General features: G+C 37.2%; 4 protein-coding genes and 1 non-coding gene across 5 annotated transcripts; 1 reads left to right on the forward strand and 4 right to left on the reverse strand.

Annotated features, from left to right (window-relative positions):
• Window positions 1–673: 673 nt before the first annotated feature.
• Window positions 674–2,260, forward strand: Cbr-fbxb-81 (the record flags this gene model as incomplete). Its single annotated transcript, XM_002643023.2, has 2 exons — window positions 674–747; window positions 1,351–2,260. 2 exons carry the CDS (start codon window positions 674–676, stop codon window positions 2,258–2,260), a joined length of 984 nt encoding a protein of 327 aa, XP_002643069.2.
• A 2,533-nt stretch (window positions 2,261–4,793) lies between these two features.
• On the reverse strand, window positions 4,794–7,022 carry CBG22986 (the record flags this gene model as incomplete). The annotated part of the gene is made up of 2 exons (XM_002643022.1): window positions 4,794–5,700; window positions 6,949–7,022. 2 exons carry the CDS (start codon window positions 7,020–7,022, stop codon window positions 4,794–4,796), a joined length of 981 nt encoding a protein of 326 aa, XP_002643068.1.
• Window positions 7,023–7,265: 243 nt separating this feature from the next.
• CBG22985 lies at window positions 7,266–10,570 on the reverse strand (the record flags this gene model as incomplete). Its single annotated transcript, XM_002643021.1, has 8 exons — window positions 7,266–7,334; window positions 7,447–7,521; window positions 7,711–7,774; window positions 7,959–8,143; window positions 8,544–8,658; window positions 10,173–10,254; window positions 10,315–10,338; window positions 10,462–10,570. 8 exons carry the CDS (start codon window positions 10,568–10,570, stop codon window positions 7,266–7,268), a joined length of 723 nt encoding a protein of 240 aa, XP_002643067.1.
• Window positions 10,571–11,363: 793 nt separating this feature from the next.
• On the reverse strand, window positions 11,364–15,971 carry Cbr-ceh-26 (the record flags this gene model as incomplete). Its single annotated transcript, XM_045244631.1, has 10 exons — window positions 11,364–11,438; window positions 12,178–12,285; window positions 12,335–12,479; window positions 13,085–13,559; window positions 13,678–13,707; window positions 13,746–13,977; window positions 14,022–14,209; window positions 14,427–14,691; window positions 14,745–14,885; window positions 15,756–15,971. The coding sequence occupies 10 exons, from the start codon at window positions 15,969–15,971 to the stop codon at window positions 11,364–11,366; spliced, it is 1,875 nt and encodes a 624-aa protein (XP_045097709.1).
• On the reverse strand, window positions 13,623–13,694 carry CBG28214. The gene has a single exon. It is a non-coding gene (tRNA).
• Window positions 15,972–18,294: the final 2,323 nt, after the last annotated feature.

An 18,294-nucleotide genomic window follows, 5' to 3' on the forward strand; every position in this document is an offset into this window, starting at 1 on the left:
ATTAACCAGATTCTGTATGTGCGTATGTATGTAGCGCACATTATCACCCATTCAAAGTTAACCGATCAAGCTGAAACCTGAACAGATAGATCAGAATTGTGTCTTAGTTAATGTCTGAATTTTTGGATTTTTCGATTTTGAAAAAAATTCGACTTTGAAGTCTTCTGGAGACGTTCCTCGGTTTCACCACACTAAAGGGTGGTGGGCGATGACGGAGGGCGACCGGAGGCCAGGAGGTTAAGCTCCCAAGGGGCGTAAACCGACTGGTTTCAAATGTGGACAATGTGGTGTCAGTGGCTAGGTACTTCTGGATGAAATGGTCTTGGAAAATTGGGATTAATTTTTTTTTCTAAATTAAATTGACTTGATTATAAATATTAGCAAAGAAAGCTCATCAAATTTCCCCGCACTCCTTTCCTATCCCAGAGTCGGAGGGTCTTCTCTGCGTTCCTCTTCTTCTCTGACTCAATTAATCCTAATCTGTTGGTGTCGTGGGGATAAGCGTGCACCACCGTCCATTCCTTGGAGAGGTGCTCTCTTAATCTCTTGAGTCCCAGGTCAACCGTCTCCTTTAATCCCATACTATTTCTTCACCCCTTATAGGTTGTGTTCGATCAAAGGTCCCTTTTTATACACCACCTACGGTCCTTCTATTCGCACTATTCCTATTTCCATGCCGTTTGATCTACCACAACTACCAGAAAATGTGATTCTTGAAGTTTTGCGGAATCTAGAGTTTCGAGAAATGTGAGTTTTTTGAAAATTCTGTTAGGGACCTCTAATTGTAGAGCTTTCAGCAATTCAGAAATTTCAGCCCATCTTCGTTTTTATGTGATTTTTAAATATTGAACAAATGAAACATCTCATTTTTCGAAAATAAATGTTCTGTGACTCTGAACTTTTAGAAAAAAATTTAAATCAAAGTCTGAATTTTGGAACTTCAGAAAAATCGGAAAACGGAAATTTTTGAAAAATCAAAATTTGGGAGACTAGGAAATTCAGAGAATTTTACAAAAATTTCGAAAATCGTAAAATTAGGAAATCTCGAAAAGTTCCAAAAATTCAGAAATTCAGGTTTCTCGAAAATCCTGAAATAATCCAAAAAGAAAAGTTTTAAAAAATGTATTGAAATAGTTGAATTCGGATAATCCAAAAATTCCAAAACAATTAAAAAACTTAATCCAGAAAATGTGATCCTGAAACTATTAGAGAATCTCGAGTCTTGAGAAATATGAGTTTTTGAAAATCCCGTTTTCATCTGGGCGTTCATTTTCCAACATTGTCGGAGACCCCTAATTGGAATTCTTGAAGTAAAAGTAAAAATTGTAATTTAAGAATCTTTTTTTCCAGAATCCTCTTCTCTCTACTCTCCACCAACTCCAGAAAACGTGTTTCCTCTCTTCAAATCAAAGCAAGTCACATCAACATGTTCTTCCATGCAACCCCAAAAATCCGCTGCTCATTTCCCAACCCTTCTCTTCCTCGGATAACATTTGAACTTCCCGCCGCTCTATGGAAAGTCTCCTTTAAAAACTATCCTGCATCATTCAAACTATCCGGTATTCAACGTGGCAAATGTGAAAGGATCTTTACGGGATGCTTAAAGAGCGGAGACCTTTTCGAGCATTTATACCGGATTTTTAACTATCGGAGAGAGAAACACGTGGTTTTCTATCCAGGATGCCAGAAGGTGAATCCGGATCTGATCTTCAAGGATATTGGAGACGTTCCATCAATCATTATCACTGCTGGTAGTCAGAATGACAACGCCAGACGAGTGCTCAAAACTTTCAAAAGGATTAATAAGCTATGTTTGGAAATCAATCCATTTGAAGATCCAAATGACTTGCAAACGCTGTTAACTCGAAATTTCTACAGTCTAACTTTATCAAATTCAATGATAATTCTAAGATTAGAAGACCTGCTGATGATCAACGCCGTTCACTGCAGTCTCATCGGATGCCGAATAGAACTACGGACTATCAATCGATTCTTTAAATTATGGCTAGCCGGTTCGAATCCACGATTGGCTCATTTGAAAATTGAATTTCCTGAACCTATTCCAAATCCATGGATGAGTATTTGCGGGATATGGTATCAGAGAATACCTGAGGATCAGGAGAGGGTCGTGGATACAGTTGGAGAGGTTTTATGGCAGAATCGGATTCATGGAGGGTTTGATGTTCGGAGAAGGGATGGAAGGAAGGCAACGTTTCGGATTACGAGTACGGCGATTCGACTTTTTGTATGGATGAGATAGTTAAATATTTCGATTTCGAACTTTGTGATAATACATTTATGTAGCTTATTAACAATTCAGGCAATTATGCTCAAATACAGTACCGGTCAATACAATTATTAGGTTGGCGGGAAAGTCTTTGTCACTTTTTCAATAGTTTATTTCTCAAAGAAAAAATAACCGAATAATTAATTATATTGTCCATCATTATCAACAACATGTCTCCAACGTTCCCTCAATTTATGGATTCCATTGCGGTAGAATCCAGCCGGGCGTGAGGCAAAGTATTGTTTGAGTGCCGCTTCGACCGCTCCACGGGAATTGAAGCTTCTTCCTTCGAAGGCACGTGTCATATCGCCAAATAACCAATAGTCGGAAGGAGCAAGATCAGGAGAATACGGGGGGTGAGGGAGAACATTCCATCCATATCCCATCAGCTCCTGCTTCACTTGTTTCGAAACATGTGGGCGAGCGTTATCATGTTGATAGTACACTTTCTTGTCTTTCAGGGCCGAACGGTCGACTGCTTTCTTGAGGTTTCGTAGTTGAGTAGTGTAGAGGTCTCCAGTTATTGTTTTGCCCTCGGGCAGAAGTTCCCAGTAGATGGGGCCGTCCACTCCCCACCACACAGAGAGCATAACTTTTTTCGGATGAAGGTCGGGTTTTGGGACATCCTGTGGGCTCTCTCCTTCTCCAACCCGCTGGGATTTCCTGTGGTGATTATCGTAGAAGACCCACTTCTCATCTCCGGTTATTAGCCGGTCCAGCCATCGATCGCCCGCGTGGAGAGTGAGAAGAGTAATCGAATCGTCGACTCGGCGGTCAAGGTTGGCTTGAGTCAGGTGATGAGGTATGAATCGACCAAAAAGTTTTCTCATTCCAAGAGACTTCAAACCTTCAAGGACTGTGCTATGGTGAACTCCGAATGTGACAGCTAGTTCACGGCTAGATTGAAATGGATCCGATTGCAATGCGTGCTTCAGCTTGTCCAAATCCAACTCACGGGGTCTCCCAGAGCGATCCTTTTCATCGAGCGAGAAGTCATCTTTTTCGAAACGATGGAACCAATTGCGAATAGTATTGTAGTGAGGGGCATGTGTGTTGTACACATTCTTCAAGAAAGTTTCCGAATCCTTCATCGTGGTGTGAGATAGGAAGAGGTAAATCAAAACATGTCTGATGTGAATAGCAGTGGGAACAAACATATCGTTTCAATTACAGATGAGGAGCAGGGAAGGAGATGGGGACCTGTTTATATGGAAGGTTCTTATCACCTTGTTATTCACTAGAGTCGATATCATACACAGCCTCCATATACGAGAACAGTGATTAAACAAACAGAGTGACAAAGACTTTCCCGCCAACCTAATACAAAAACGCATTTTCCAGTTGATTTTTGGCCATTTTGACCATTTTTCTGAGTCTAGAGCTCCGATGTCAAGTTTTTGATAACTTTGAAAATTTAGGAGGGTCTGAAACAGACCTAGCTTGAACACTTTGCATTTACAGATTTTTTTTTTAATTCCTGGTTGTTCAGATATTTGCCAATTTCTGAATAGTCCGACTAGATTTTAATTATGATGCCTCTGAGATATAATCCCGAATGTGGTGGTTTCCTAGGCCATGCCAGATGAGCACGTTAAATAATCCGAGCTACGCACTCACCTGCTCTTCTTGTCTTGGTCCTCGCCGTCTCCACATATCCTACATTATTTCTTCTTCACGATGCGTCGAGGACTAATCCACCGGTAATGGTCTATCTTCAATTTGGTGGCATTTTAGATACCAACCAGCATGTAAACATTTTTCAGAAATTGTAATTTAGATTCTCGAATGATAATTCTACAGCTCGTTTTCTGCGGATTCTGAAAAGCTCAAACATTAAAACTGAATAGCTGGAACCCCATTTGAATCCCGACTAACTCTTTTCACTGTCAGAAGTTATGGCCAGAAATCTGGAATAATCGCTCTTTCTGGAGTTCCTCCTTCTGGAGTTTTTCGGTTTCAGATATTCTCCCATAACTATAAAAACAAGAGATCCAGGTCTGAAATTAGGAAATATGAAATGTAATTTTGTCCAGTAGCAATAACATTAGGTGCTCCTGGATGTTCGGAATTAGACTTTTCTGGATCAAAAATATCTGTTCATCAATATTAGCCAAAAAAAACTTAGTAAAGTCCAAAAACCGTAATCTCAGATCCCTCGAACTTCAGGATCTGATTACCAAAAATTACCGTAAACCCTCTAATAGAACGGCACCAGAATCGTCAAATTTGAGCCCATATATCTCATTTTCTGTGAGAGATATCAAAAAGTGGTCAACTAATAAAATGTTGCTGATATCATGATAAACATTTTATCAGTTGACAATTGTTTGATATCTTTCAAAAGAAGTGAGGCTCAAAGGCTCAAAGTGGGCGGTCCGGGTGGCATTCTATTAGAGTGTTCAGGTCCCTCAAACTTTAGGATACCAAAAATTATGATGCTGAAAATATCTAATAATTTCAAAATTTTCAAAATTTTATTCAAATTCCATCAAAACACAGAAAACAATTATTTCCACACAATTAACTCAACTCCTTCATCTCCACTCCACAAATCAATCAGAATAGTTCCCTTTGTTCCATCTCTTCTCCAAACATCAAATCCTCCTTGAATCCGATGACCCATCAAAAATTCTCCAGAAGATTCCACGATTCTCTCCACGTCATCTGGTATAGCGACATATGGAATCCCTTTTAGTATAACTTCCCGATTCAGGATTTGATTCCAAATTTGAATTTCCAAGTGGGCCAATCTAGGATTCGATCCGGCGATCCATAACTTGAAAAATAGATTTATCTCTCTTTGAGATATTTGAGCTCCGGTTGCTGTGAAGCTTGTAGAATTAAGACATAGCAAATCGTCGAGACTTAGGGGTACAGATCCCAGAAGACCATAGACAAGGCAATTGAAATTTCGAATCAGTACACTTTGCAAATCTTGATCTTTCCTCTGAAGATACAGAGTGTCCACTCTTCTGAACGTCTCCAGGATCTCGCTGTTCTCCACTTCATCATCTCCGAGAATCGTTAGAGTCGATGGATTTCCAAAACGTTGCAATATTTGACCAGGTTTGAATAGCTTCTGCTTCATGTGAAACTCCATTGTTTTCTGTTCGGAGCAATGAAACGTCCTAGAAAAATGCTCAACGACCTCTCCGATGTTCCGCTCTCCAGTGTTGAAAAATTCAAGACCATCAAGTCGAGTTTCAGACATTTCAGCACCTCTTGGCAGCTTTTTGTCGATAAATAAGCCATCATTTGGAACTTCGAGTTTCAAATAGCTATTTGAAATTGAATTTAAGAATATGAACTGGATGGTTAGAGATCGTCCAAAAGAGATTTCCATTGTAGATGCTTTGTAGTTGAGCGAGGTGGCGTACTTTTTGGAGTTTATGGAGAGCAACGAGTAGAGGATTCTGAAAAATTCATTTTTCCAAAATTTCGTCTTAATGTGTCTCAAAAACAATTAAAAAATTCAGAGCTAAACAATTCTAGAAGAAGCTACCTATATGTGCACGTTGAGCTCAGTTATCTCGGCTCCTATACTAGTTATCCAAAATTTGTCAACTAACGAAATATTGCTGATAATATGATAAACATTTTATTAGTTAACAAATTTTTGGTATCTCTTACAGTAACTAAAATAAATGAGCTACAAGCATATGGGTCGGAAGCGGAGGCGCAAGCGGCGCAGTGGCGCGGCAAGCTATACTTTGAGCTCAATTATCTCGGTTCCTATACTAGCTAGAAAACATTTGTCAATTAATAAAATATTGGTGATATTATGATAAACATTTTATCAGTTAAACTATTTTTGATATCTCTTATGGGAACCGAGATAGTTGAGATGAACATTTTATCAGTTGACTAATTTTTGATACCTTTTATAAGAACCGAGAAAATTGAGCTTAAAGTGGACATAGAGAGTGAGCGTCTATTAGAGTTAATACGGTAGGTGCTAACTTTAAGCATCTGAAAAAGGGTTTTATAAAGTTCCGTTTGGTCTGAAAACTTCAAAGACTATAAAACAAATTTAGATCTTTATTTTTGTAATTGATTACTTTTTTGTACAATCGCTCGCTGAGGAGATACATCATGTCAAGCTCTCAACACCATATTTTCCCTAATATGTAACAGACCACACAATAAGTGCACTTTGAACCAATTTATTTCAGTTCTCATGAGAGATATTGAACATTTTTCAACTGATAAATTCTTTATCATGTTATTATCAACATTTTATCAGCTGACAGATTTTTTATATCTGTTATAGGAACCTATATATTTATAGGAACAGCACCAAATTCTGTATGTGCGTATGTATGTTGCGCGCCTTTTCCCCCATTCAAAGTTAACCGATTGAGCTGAAACCTGACAGATGGGTCAGAAGTGTGTCTTAGTTGATGCCCAAATTTTTGGTTTTTCGAAATTTTGATTTTGAAGTCTTCTGGAGACGTTCCTTGGTTTTACCACACTAAAGGGTGTTGTGCATAAATGGCGATGGTGGAGGGCGACCGGAGGCCAGGAGGTTAAGCCACGAAGGGCGTAAACCGACTGGTTCCCAACATTTTCAAACCAAACGGAAAAGAATACAGTGATTTTACAGACACCTAAATCTGATCATTTCTAACTAAAAATCAACGAAAAATGAGAAAAAAACTCACAATCCTCGAAGATCGACGTTTCTCAGAACTTCCAGAATCAATTCCTTTGGAAATTGGTGTAGATTGATTGGCATGACGGTGGGGGATTGTATATACTGAAAAAAAAAATGAAGGGACCATATATAGAGGGGATAGACAAAGAATGAGTCTTATTGATTTTTCTGACCTCTGGACCTTTGGGAAAGAAGGATAGATAGATAGGTGAGATTAGAATGACAGATGGTCCACCCTATGGGGAAACATATATAAGACATAGTCAAGAAAACCCAATAACTCGGTTATGGGAACATTGAAATTGAAAAATAAAAATCAAAATCTTACAGTTTTTTATAGTTTTTGACATTATGGCATAATTTTGAGATATTTTTAACAAGGCGTAAGTGTACCTGAAAAATAAGAGAATTTTGTAACCGGAAGGTTTGGAACTGCTCGTTTCAGAACGGCAACAAAACGACCAGTCCTGAAACGTCACTTCTGAAAAATTTATTGAAAACTGACTTTTAAAATGTTAAAAGAACCGAATCCGTAGCGTTCTAATAGCTTCGTTTGACGGCACCAAAGGGGGGGGGGGATCTGAAAATTTATTAAAAGTGGAATTTCTTAAACTTTCAGCTATTTCTAGGGCTTAAGAATTTTTCAGATTATCTAAGTTTAAAAAATTCAGACCAAAATCCTTGGAAATTATAAAAAAACGGATTTCGAGTCAGTTGCAAATTGGTCAGTTCTGAAATGTCACTTTTTAAAAACTTAATAGAAACTCACTTTAATTGTAAACTTTCTCGAGTAGTACCATGTTGGGAGACGGCCTCGTAGGAGATGTGGAGAGCTGAAAATCGGCGATTTTCAGACAAAAATTTTGAAAAAATTTTTTTTTGAGTAATTTTTTTTTTCAAAATTTCAGAGAAGGCATGGAAAAACAACAAAAAAAAAGCAATTTTCGAGTGTGAAAATTTGTATTTTCAAGTAGAACAAAATTAAAAAACTTTTCAAAAATTCAAATTTCCTTCTACACATTCAAATATTGATCGAATTCGTTTATTGAAAATTTATCGTCATTGATGATCGATAGGAAACTATCTTCGATGATGTCATTGGCATCGATTCGCTGAATTTCGGAATCTGGAATTTGCAGCGGTTCCTCGATTTCCTCGAAGAAGAGCGGCTCTTCGAACTGAAGGTCATCCGGGAATTGCGTCTGAAAAATAGAGATTTTTCAGTTTTTTCGGAAAAATTGTAAATATCGAATTTTCGAGAAAAAAGTTCCAAATAAAGTTTTTTTTCTGGACTTTTAGATTTTCAGCCATAACTCCTCTCATTTTCAGCCAATGTTTTGAAACCAAGATTAATCGATTCATCTTATTTTCAGCTTAAAAATGAGTCTAATCATGACCATATTCCAGAAAAAAACTTTTTTTAAATCTGAAATTTCAGATTTTCAGCCATAACTCGTCCCATTTTTAACCACATTTTCTGAAAATTGGATCAATCGATTTTTCGCATTTTCAGCTTCAAAATGAGTATAATCATGGCTATATTCCAAAAGAAAATTTTTTTCAGATTTTTCAGATTTTCAGCCAAAATTTCAAAATTCTTACCTCTTCCACATTTTCCTCCAGAATCTGAACATCTTCCATAACCTCCACATCATCTAAAAGTTCGATTTCCACCTCTTGGTTTCCTCGGAAGACGTCGGTGTATTCAGAACGGCTTCTAGAAGATTCTGTGCAGATGACGTGGCAATAGATTCTGCTTGACCACTTTCTCGAGCGAAATTGTCGATGGATTTACAGATGGATCTCGAAAAAACAAAAAAAATCAGATTTACAGCCATAACTCCGCCCATTTTCAGCCAAAGTTTTTAAAAGTTAGATCAATCGATTTCTCTTATTTTCAACTTCAGAATGACTATACACATGGACCATATTTGCGGAAAATTGAAATTTCGAATTTTCAAAAAAAAATGTGGAATTTCAGATTTCCAACTATAACTCGCCTATTTTAAGCCAAACTTTTTCAAATTGACAACATTCAATGTCACATTTGAAGGGCTTCAAAATGAGTATAAATTTGGCCAGATTTAAAAAATTATTGAAAAATATTTTTAAAAAAATTTTTCGAAAGTTTTTTTTCAAAAATTTTCTAATTTCCCTCCAATTTTAAGACTCTTACCAGTCAGTATAGGTATTAGTTTTCTTCTCCTTCTCTCTGTTCTCTTTAAAAATTTTTCAGATTTTTTTTTCGAAATTTCAGACAAAATTGTGAATTTTACACAAAAACTGTTTCAAAAAAGTCCATTTTGAGTGATTTGAGACATTCTGATAAGGGAAAATTTTGGATTTTTTGAAAAATTGTTTTTTTAAATCGATTTTTCAGATTTCAGCAAATTTTCTTCAAAATTTCGGTAATTTGGAATTTTCAGACAAAAATGCTTTAAAAAACCAACTTTTTGAATGATTTTGAACATTCTGCTAATGGAAAAATTTGAAATTTTCGAAAAAAAAATTTTTTCAAAATCGATTTTTCAGATTTTTTTGATCGAATTTTCAGACTAAAATAAATTGAAAAATAGATATTTCGGTGATTTGAAAAATTCTCATCGGGGCAAAAATTTGAAAAATTTGATTTTTGGAAAAAATTTTTTTGAAAAAATTGATTTTCGGAAAAAAAAGTGATTTCCAGACAAAAATGCTTGAAAAAATCTATGATATGAAACATTCCGATCAGGGAAAAATTCGGAAAATTTGAATTTTCGAAAAACATATTTTTTTCCAAAATCGAATTCTCAGAAATTTCGCTCATTTTTTGACCGATTTTAACGATTTCCAGGCGGAAAAAGATCGATTTTTAGTGATTTTTAGTCATTTTCAAGGCCAAAATTCTGAAAGTTTTTGAATTTTTTGTAATTTTTTTTCAACAATCGAATTTTCAGAATGTTTTTTTTTTCAAAATTTCAGAAAAAATGCTTTGAAAAAATTTATTTTATAGTGATTTGAAACACTCTGATCAAGGAAAAATTCAAAAAATCGATTTTTCGAAATTTTTTTTTCAAAATCGAATTTTCAGAAATTTCGCTCATTTTTGACCGATTTTGATGAATTTTAGGTCGATCAGCAATTTTAAGTGATTTTCAAACAACAAAAAACCCTGAAAAATGTCGAATTTTCAGCCTGAAACTTACAGAATTCTCTATGGAATCTCTTCTCTGACTTCATTTTCAGGCAAACTGCCTGGAATTTAAATCTTCTCGTCGCCTGAATCCATTGGCAAATCGACGAGTGGCGTCGGAGATGGAAAATCGTCGTCGGACTGGAAATTTCTGATTTTTTGGGATTTTTTAAAATTTTAATTAATTGACACTCTTCTAACGACGGTTTCTCTTCAAGTTATGATCTGAAAATTTCAGATTTTCAGGATTTCTTATTCGGAAAATTTTTTTCTTTCTTACGCCAATTCTTGGAATAGATCTATTGTTTGTTTTTTTTTCGAAAATTTAGTTTTCCCTCCATTTCTTACTGTAGTATCCGGTTTCGCGCCAAAGATCCGGCAAGGCGCCAGGCGAGAGACAACCGGAGTGAAGAGACGCAGAGAAATGCTGCTTGATTTTCAGCGAATTTTTGCTCATTTTCGCCGTTTTTTACGGTTTTTTACGGTTTTTGTCGATTTTTTCGAAGAAATTACGCAAAAAAGGTTACAAAAAACACAAAGACTACATACACAAAGACTACATCGGAAAATGTCTGAAATTTTGGAAAAAAATTTTGAATTTTTAAATTAACAAAAATGTTCTCAGAATTTTTGTTTCAGGTAAAAATTCAAAAAATCCTGAAAAATTCTTGTCTTCCGTTTATTGCGATTTTTCCGGACTTCACTGAAGACGGAAGACGGAAAAAATTTTCCCGGACGGAAAACGGAAGACGGAATTCCGCTCAACACTGCTAGAGACCATGAGCATAAGTATGTCGGTAACTGCGTTTAGTTTCCCTTGTTGCTCCAAAATGCCTAAAGTTCCATTTTAGAGTTCTGGTCCATACTTCAGACCTGTAAAAACCATTTTCTTCATTTTTTACAGCAATATTTTTTTTTCCGAAAACGAATTATACAACAGAAAAGGAGGCACAGATTTTTGGGAGTAATTTGAATTTTCAAAAAAAAAGAATGAGACAAAAAAATTATGCCAGGGAAGAATACGAAAATTTGGAACATAGAAACCGATATTCTTGGGGAAAGGAGGGTAGCATTAGAGAATTTTGGGACCAAAAAATTGAAGAATTGCACAGATTTAAAGAGAGAAGAGACTTAGAGAAAACCAAAGAAAAAGAATGGTGTCAATGGAATTGAGAGTAAAGATAAAGCTGGGAAAAAAGACTATTGAGATAAAACAAGAAATAAAGTCGTTTTTTTTAATGTTAAAAAATCTACGATTCCAGACGCTCGAGGAAATTTGGCTCCTTGAAAAAGTCGGGGATTTGATCGTCCAATCGATTGATGATCTGAAATTTCTGGAATTTTGAATGGGTTACTGTGGATTTCGTGGTGGGACCCTATGGTCATGTTTATACTCATTTTAAAGCTTAAAACAAAAGAAACCCAAAAATTAAAATTTCATAAAATTTGGAATTAAATGCGTCGAGATACAGTAGGATTCATTGTGGGAACCGAAGTTTCAAAATTTTTGGAATATGGGCATGATTATACTTATTTTGAAGCTTGAAACAAGAGAAATCTAAAAATTTAATTTTCATAAGATTCTGATCAAAACGAGTCGAGATACAGTAGTATTCATGATGGGGAATCTCGAAATTTTTCAGATTTGAAAAAACTCAGAATATGGTCATGATTATACTCATTTTGAAACTTGAAACAAGAAACTACCAAAAAAGTAGTTTTCGTTATATTTGGACCAGAATGAGCCGAGATACAGTAGGATTCGTAGGGAGACCCAAAATTTCTAAATTTTCATATTTGAAACAATTCAGAATATAGTCATGTTTATACTCATTTTAAAGCTTAAAACAAGCCAATTTCAAAAAATATAATTTTCATTATATTTGCACCAGAACGAGATGAGATACAGTAGGATTCGTGATGAGACCCAAAATTTCCAAAAATTTAGAATATGGTCTTGTTTATACTCATTTCGAAGCTCTAATCAAGACAAGTTCAAAAATATAATTTTCAACAAGTTTGAACCAAAACTGGCTAAGTTACAGTTCGACAGAGCGCACTTACCTTATAGATAGTTTTCTTCCATGATGGCTCGGCATCTTTTCCCAACTTGATAGCATCATAGAACTCACGAAGAGTCTCCTGGACCACAAGAACCAAACGGTCTGGGGCCTGAAAATTTAAAAAAAAAATTAAAATTTCTAAATATTTTCAAAATCACCTTAATATGGTTATTGCGGTTGTAGTGAGTGTTGAGCACTTTGAAGAGTTCCGAATCTTTGGACACAAAAATTTCAGATCGGTCTGAAATTCCCTCGGAGAGCGCTTGACGCGCGAACTTCTCCATTTGAATGTAGTAGAACTCTCTGGAAAAATTTCAGTTATGGTCATTTTTTCAAGTCAAATAAACCCCCGCTTTTATAACTTCCGTTCTATTTACAATTTCCGAAAATTTTCCCCCTGAATCTTCTCAAATAAAATATATGTAATAATCTTTTTTATGATGAAGACGACGTCTTCTTCTTCTCCTTCCTTCTTTTGGTCGCCAACGACGCGTATCAACACCTTAAGACCCCATCGACCTATTGTTTGGAGAATAGAAGAAGACGTCGACGGAAACGAGTTAGGGGAACAGGAAAAGGGAGATTTGTTTGTATTTCAATCTCATTATTCCTGAAGATTCTTATATAAAGGTCACTCCTAGTAGCCATACAAAATAGCAAAAGGAGTTTGGCAAAGGATGGAATCGAACTCGGGTGTTGAGATTGGTAGATAAAACGACAAGCCACTAGGCCACGCGTGCTTCGAGAGTAAGGCGAGAGAAGGCGGTTATAAAGGAGCGCGCGGTGGCAGCTCGATGGGAGCTGGCCGAGGATAAAGGGTGCCGTGGAAAAGAAAAATTTAGGATGAAAATTTTTTTTCATAAAATTCGAAAATCGATTTTTCTAAAATTAAAAAGGCAGAAGCTTACCTAAAGTTACTGAACCACTTCACCAGTTGAGCAGTGTTGTTCTTATTAAAACGAATATCCGGGAAATAGGATTTGAGAAGGTTGGAGCTTGGATATCGAGTATAGAAGAACATAAGCTTCGCCTTCCGCAGATGCATTGGTGTCAACATTGAGCTCGATCCATTTCCCTCGAATCCACAATCGCTGAGCTCATCTGAATTCGTTGGCGAGTTGTCGCGGTCTCCAAAATGCATGGCTCCAAAATGATGGCCAACCATTGTGGGTGCTGGGTAGAATCTGGCCAATGGAGGGCTTGCTGACACACTGATTGGCGATGCTCGGCTACTGCTTGCAACGTCTTCTTTTTTGACATCGATTCGTGTCCGTTTGCGTTTCGGCTCGTCGCCGCCGTCTTGTTGCGGCCTGCGGAGTGCGGAGAAAACGTTGAACGCGTTGAAGTTTGGGGGAAATATCCCGCCTCCGCTGTTCATAGGGTCTGAAAACACCAACATATTAATAAGGGTCATTTAAATAAGCCTAAAAAGAAAACAAAAATAATGGGCCGAACCGGGGATTGAACCCGGGACCTCTCGCACCCAAAGCGAGAATCATACCACTAGACCATTCGGCCGACATTTCACTTCCTCACCTGATTGCGTATAAGAAGGAGGAGAAAACTTACGCGGCGGAGGGGGCATATGGAAGAGTGGGTTTGGCGGAAAAAGGGGATGGAATGGAGCGGGTTGTGGAATTGGCATTTGTGGTGGAGCTGCGGTGGCTTCTTGATTTTTCAGCACCTCCTGTTGAGCCCATTCTTTGATTATCTTCTCGAAACTCTTGAACAGATTGTCTACAACTTCTCCTTTTAACATAGACATTAGATGCTCTGTGTTCAGTTTGTTTGATTGGGCGATCTGAATGTTTTTTTTCAAATGAATAATTTATTTTTTAAACATACATGCACCGCCATCAACCGCTTCTTCTGTTGCTCCAGAAACGCCGCATAGAATTTCTGTTGGTCCGTCTGCGTTCCATTTTGCAGCTGTGCTTGGAGCGCTGAGAATTCTTTGGTATCCGTTTCCTCTGTCACGTCGTCAGCGACGTCTTCTGATGTGCCTCCCACGGTGACATTGATTTGTTCGGTTTCTGGAAATTTTGAGTTTGTCACGACGAGTTCCTAGCGATGCCCTTCTCCCCTTTGTTTATCACCACCCTCCTCGCAAGGATCGGTAGAGGGAGCCGTGGCGTTGTGGCTAACGCTTTTGCATAGCAGGCGAAGCCTCGCGAGTTCGACTCCTCTTGGGAGTAAAGTTCTTTTTAAACTTTTTCTGTACCTCCTAACAACCCCCAAATGCTTCCTTACCTTCTCCAAGCTCAATTCCCAACTCCTCTCCAATTTTCTGCGGCTGAAAACTCTTCCTCTTCGATGCCGAACTCGAACTTCCGTTGCTCTCGGGACTCTCTTCTCGTATGTCCAATTCACCATCTTCAGCAATCTGATGATTGATTTCTTCCTCATAGTCCGCATCAATCTCATCCTGCTCCTCCAGAGCCGCATCATTCTCCGCCTTCATCGCCTCAATCTCCTGTGCTTCATCAGATTCATTGAAGGACTTTGAATCATTTTCCTAAAGTTTCGGAAGTTATGAGGCTAATCCTTCTACTAATCTAATACACATACCGTTTGTAGTGGGGGCGACAACGTCGAAATCATTTCCGTTTTGACTAGCGCCAAATCCAACGGCGTCTTAGATGAATTCGAGCAAGATGTGGATGATGACGTGGAACTTGTAGATGAGGTAGATGTGTTTGAGGACATACCCTGGAGAATATTGATATACGATACAGAGGAGGAGGGGAACACTGATTAAGCCACGAAATGCATATATGCTAATTGGAAAGAAAAGAGAGCGATTCCCTTGGAGGTTACAAGTCGACTTGCTAATTAGGAAACACGTGGATTGAGGGAGGAGATGGAGCTACAGCTCTTATAGATTTATAGTTCAGCATACAGCTATAACTTCTTTAAAGTAAATTAGAGGAAGAGGCTTACTGTATACGCTCTATTAGAAGCCCAATAATAAAATGTTGGTAGTATTGTGATAAACATTTTATCAATTGACTATTTTTTGATACCTTTTACAGGAGCCGAGATAATTGCGCTGCAAGCATCACATAGCTCACAGCTAGCTATACTACAAGCTTAATTATCTCGATTCCTATGAAAGATATCAAAAAGTAACCAACTGATTAAATGTTGGAAATCTTATCACAAACTTTTTATTAGTTGAAATTTCTTTGGTATCTTTTAAAAGAACCGAGATACATTGGCTCAAAGTTGGAAGTTAGAGAGAGGGGGAGGGGAGCTAACGTAATAGGCTCATGGTTTTAAAGACGCATATCTCCTTTAGACGGATTTCTATCAAAAAAGTATCAACTACAAAATTAAAGCTCTAGTCTTATTTGGTACGTTCTCAAAATTTCAGCTTAATGAGAAAAGTGTTAGCTAGATTTCGTGATTCATAAAAAGTTGCGATTTTTTTGAAAAAGTTCGAAACACTGCTTTTTGGTACTTTTTCGAATTACTGTAACTCGCTTCAAACTTAAGATTTTTGAATGGATTAAAACAGAGAATCTAGTTTTTTTTAAAGCTCTATAATTATTCCTTCTCACTCATAACCCCAAATCTCACCTGATACGTATTCCTTGGCTCGCCGGCGTCGACTCTCTGCCGATGGCGCTTCTGTTTGTATCGATTGTTGACGCCGCCTCCAGAAGACTGAATATTGCTCACCGGTTGACCACCAGGACCAAAGATGTATGGGAACGTGGGAAAGCCAATTGGCAAGTTGAAACCGTTGGCTGCTGGTGGGGCGGCCGAAAGAAGTTGTGGCAGTCCAGATGACATCGGAGAAACGAGGAGTAGTCTATCGATTTTTGTGTGTTTCTAGATGACGTCGATTCTTCTCTCTATTTTTTGGTCTGGAAAATGTTGGAACTTCGAATTGTTAGAGTGGAAAGAAAAGATAACAAGGCGGTAAGTAGGCCAAAGGAAAGAAGGGAAGTAACGAAAATCCAAATGGAAGTTCTAAGGAAGCCCGGACTCTTTGGAAGCCCGGATAAAACAACTCAAATTTTTCCGATTTGACTGAAACTTTCAGAATATACTAAACAAAAATAGAGCTTGAATTTTGTAGTTGACAGTTTTTTGATCAAAATTCTGCGAAAAGAGATATGCGCCTTTAAAAAGGGTTACTTGGGATGGGCTGCCTAGCGCCGATAACCTTGACGAATCATCAAGTTAAGGTCTTAGAAATTGTCCCAACTTTTCGAAAATTCTGAAGTACACTAAACTAGATTAGGGCTTTATTTTTGGAATAGACACTTTTTGATACATACGCGCTCTAATGAAATACGCTTCGTTGGAACAAGATTGAAGTTGTGGCGAACTGGGTACCCACCAAGGGGGGTTGGGAATTTAATGACGCATATCTCTTTTTGGTGGATTCCTATCAAAACAGTGCCAACTACAAAAATGAAGCTCTATTTTCGTTTAGTATACTCTAAAGTTTTCAGGAAATTAGAAAAAAAAAATGCAAATCAGATTTCGAGGCATTTTAACAAGATTATCATTAAACCACTCAGTTTAGGGCACCTAGTTTTAAAGGCTCATATCTCTCTCGGGCAACCTTTAATCAGAAAACTTTGAACTACAAAATTGAAACTCTATTCTTGTTTAGTATATTGTCAAAGTTTCAAATAAATCGAAAAAAGTTGAGCCAGTGTTTCAGAGGGTCAAAGTGCTGACAAGGTGGATTTAAAGTACCAATCATGAAAATGAAGTTCTAAAATCAATTTTAAAAGTGTTAGCTAGTTTTTGAGAGTTACAGAACACCGCAAAACTTCCCTTTCTCTCTCAGGATATTCTAGAAGTTTCTCAAAAAACAGAGGTCTAATCGGAAGCGATCAGGTATCATCATAACGGTAAAGATTATGCAAATGTGTGTATTGCGAAGACAAGTGACTTGTAAGAGGTCCACATATCACTCATAAACACAAGAAAATTACCATAATCCCCCCGACACACCTACGAGTCTATATTCTGAAGTTGTTTCCCTGAAGGCTTTCAGGTACAGTAATCCCTCCTCTTTGCTATTACACCACACTTCAAATGTATTATATAATAGTAGGAATTCAATAGCACCCCCACTGTGCTGAGCACATTTCTGAGCAACAATGAATGGAGGAAAAGATATTGGATATTGGATTTTGAGAATATGATTTTCTATTTCGGTAAAGAACGAAAAAGAGAAAATGAGAAGGTGTGGTTCGAACCCGGGTAGTGAGATTGGTAGTTTTCAAAAATCGCACTCAACCAGATGGACGAAGAGCTCAAATGAGCTCGGGAAAAAGGTTTTGTTAGCTTTTAAAAGGTGCTGATTTCAATTTTTGGAGTTTGAAATAGAAATTCTTGAGTTTTAGGAATTTGTTCGAAAAAAAAACCTTAAACACCCTCTAATAGAAGGCCACCCTATACTTGCTCCTTGAGCTCAGTTATCTTAATTGCTAAAAAAGATATAAAAATTTTGTCAACTGATAAAATGTTTATCATAATATCAGCAATATTTTATCAATCGAAACTTTTTTAATATCTCTTATAGAAATTGAGATAATTAAGCTCAAAGTTGGTAGTCAAGCCGCCGGGCGAAGAGCGGCGGCTATGAATGACTGTCAGCTCTCTTATCTCAGTTCTCGTGAAAAATATTTAAAATGTTTCAACTGATAAAATGTTTGTCATAATATCACCAATATTTTATTAGTTGACACATTTTTGATATATCTTATAAAGACCGTCAACTACAAAATTAAAGCTCTGGTTGTGTTTAGTTTACTACAAAAATTTCAGCTAAATCGGAAAAGTATCAGCTAAATTTTTTAAAAATTGCAGCTCTTCAAAAAATATGGAAAAATGTAAACTCAATATATTTGAACGAATCGAAAAAGGAAATGTAGTACGGTAGAATTTCTTTAAAATTTTAAATTTTAAAACATCTGGAAGTCGATTTTTACAGATATTCAGAGCTTAAAAATTGCCCCCCAGATCTCCCAGCATAATTCAGGCGCTTCTGGAGATTCGAAGGGGATTTCTAGCCCCAAAATTTTGCTTTTCCGGAGAAAGAAAACCAATTTATTTTCGACATCAATTCCCCGAAATAAGAGATTTGCTCCTT

The sequence above is a fragment of the Caenorhabditis briggsae genome, assembly GCF_000004555.2.
Source record: "Caenorhabditis briggsae complete genome, chrIII, whole genome shotgun sequence".
In the NCBI taxonomy this organism is placed as follows: Eukaryota; Metazoa; Nematoda; class Chromadorea; order Rhabditida; family Rhabditidae; genus Caenorhabditis; species Caenorhabditis briggsae.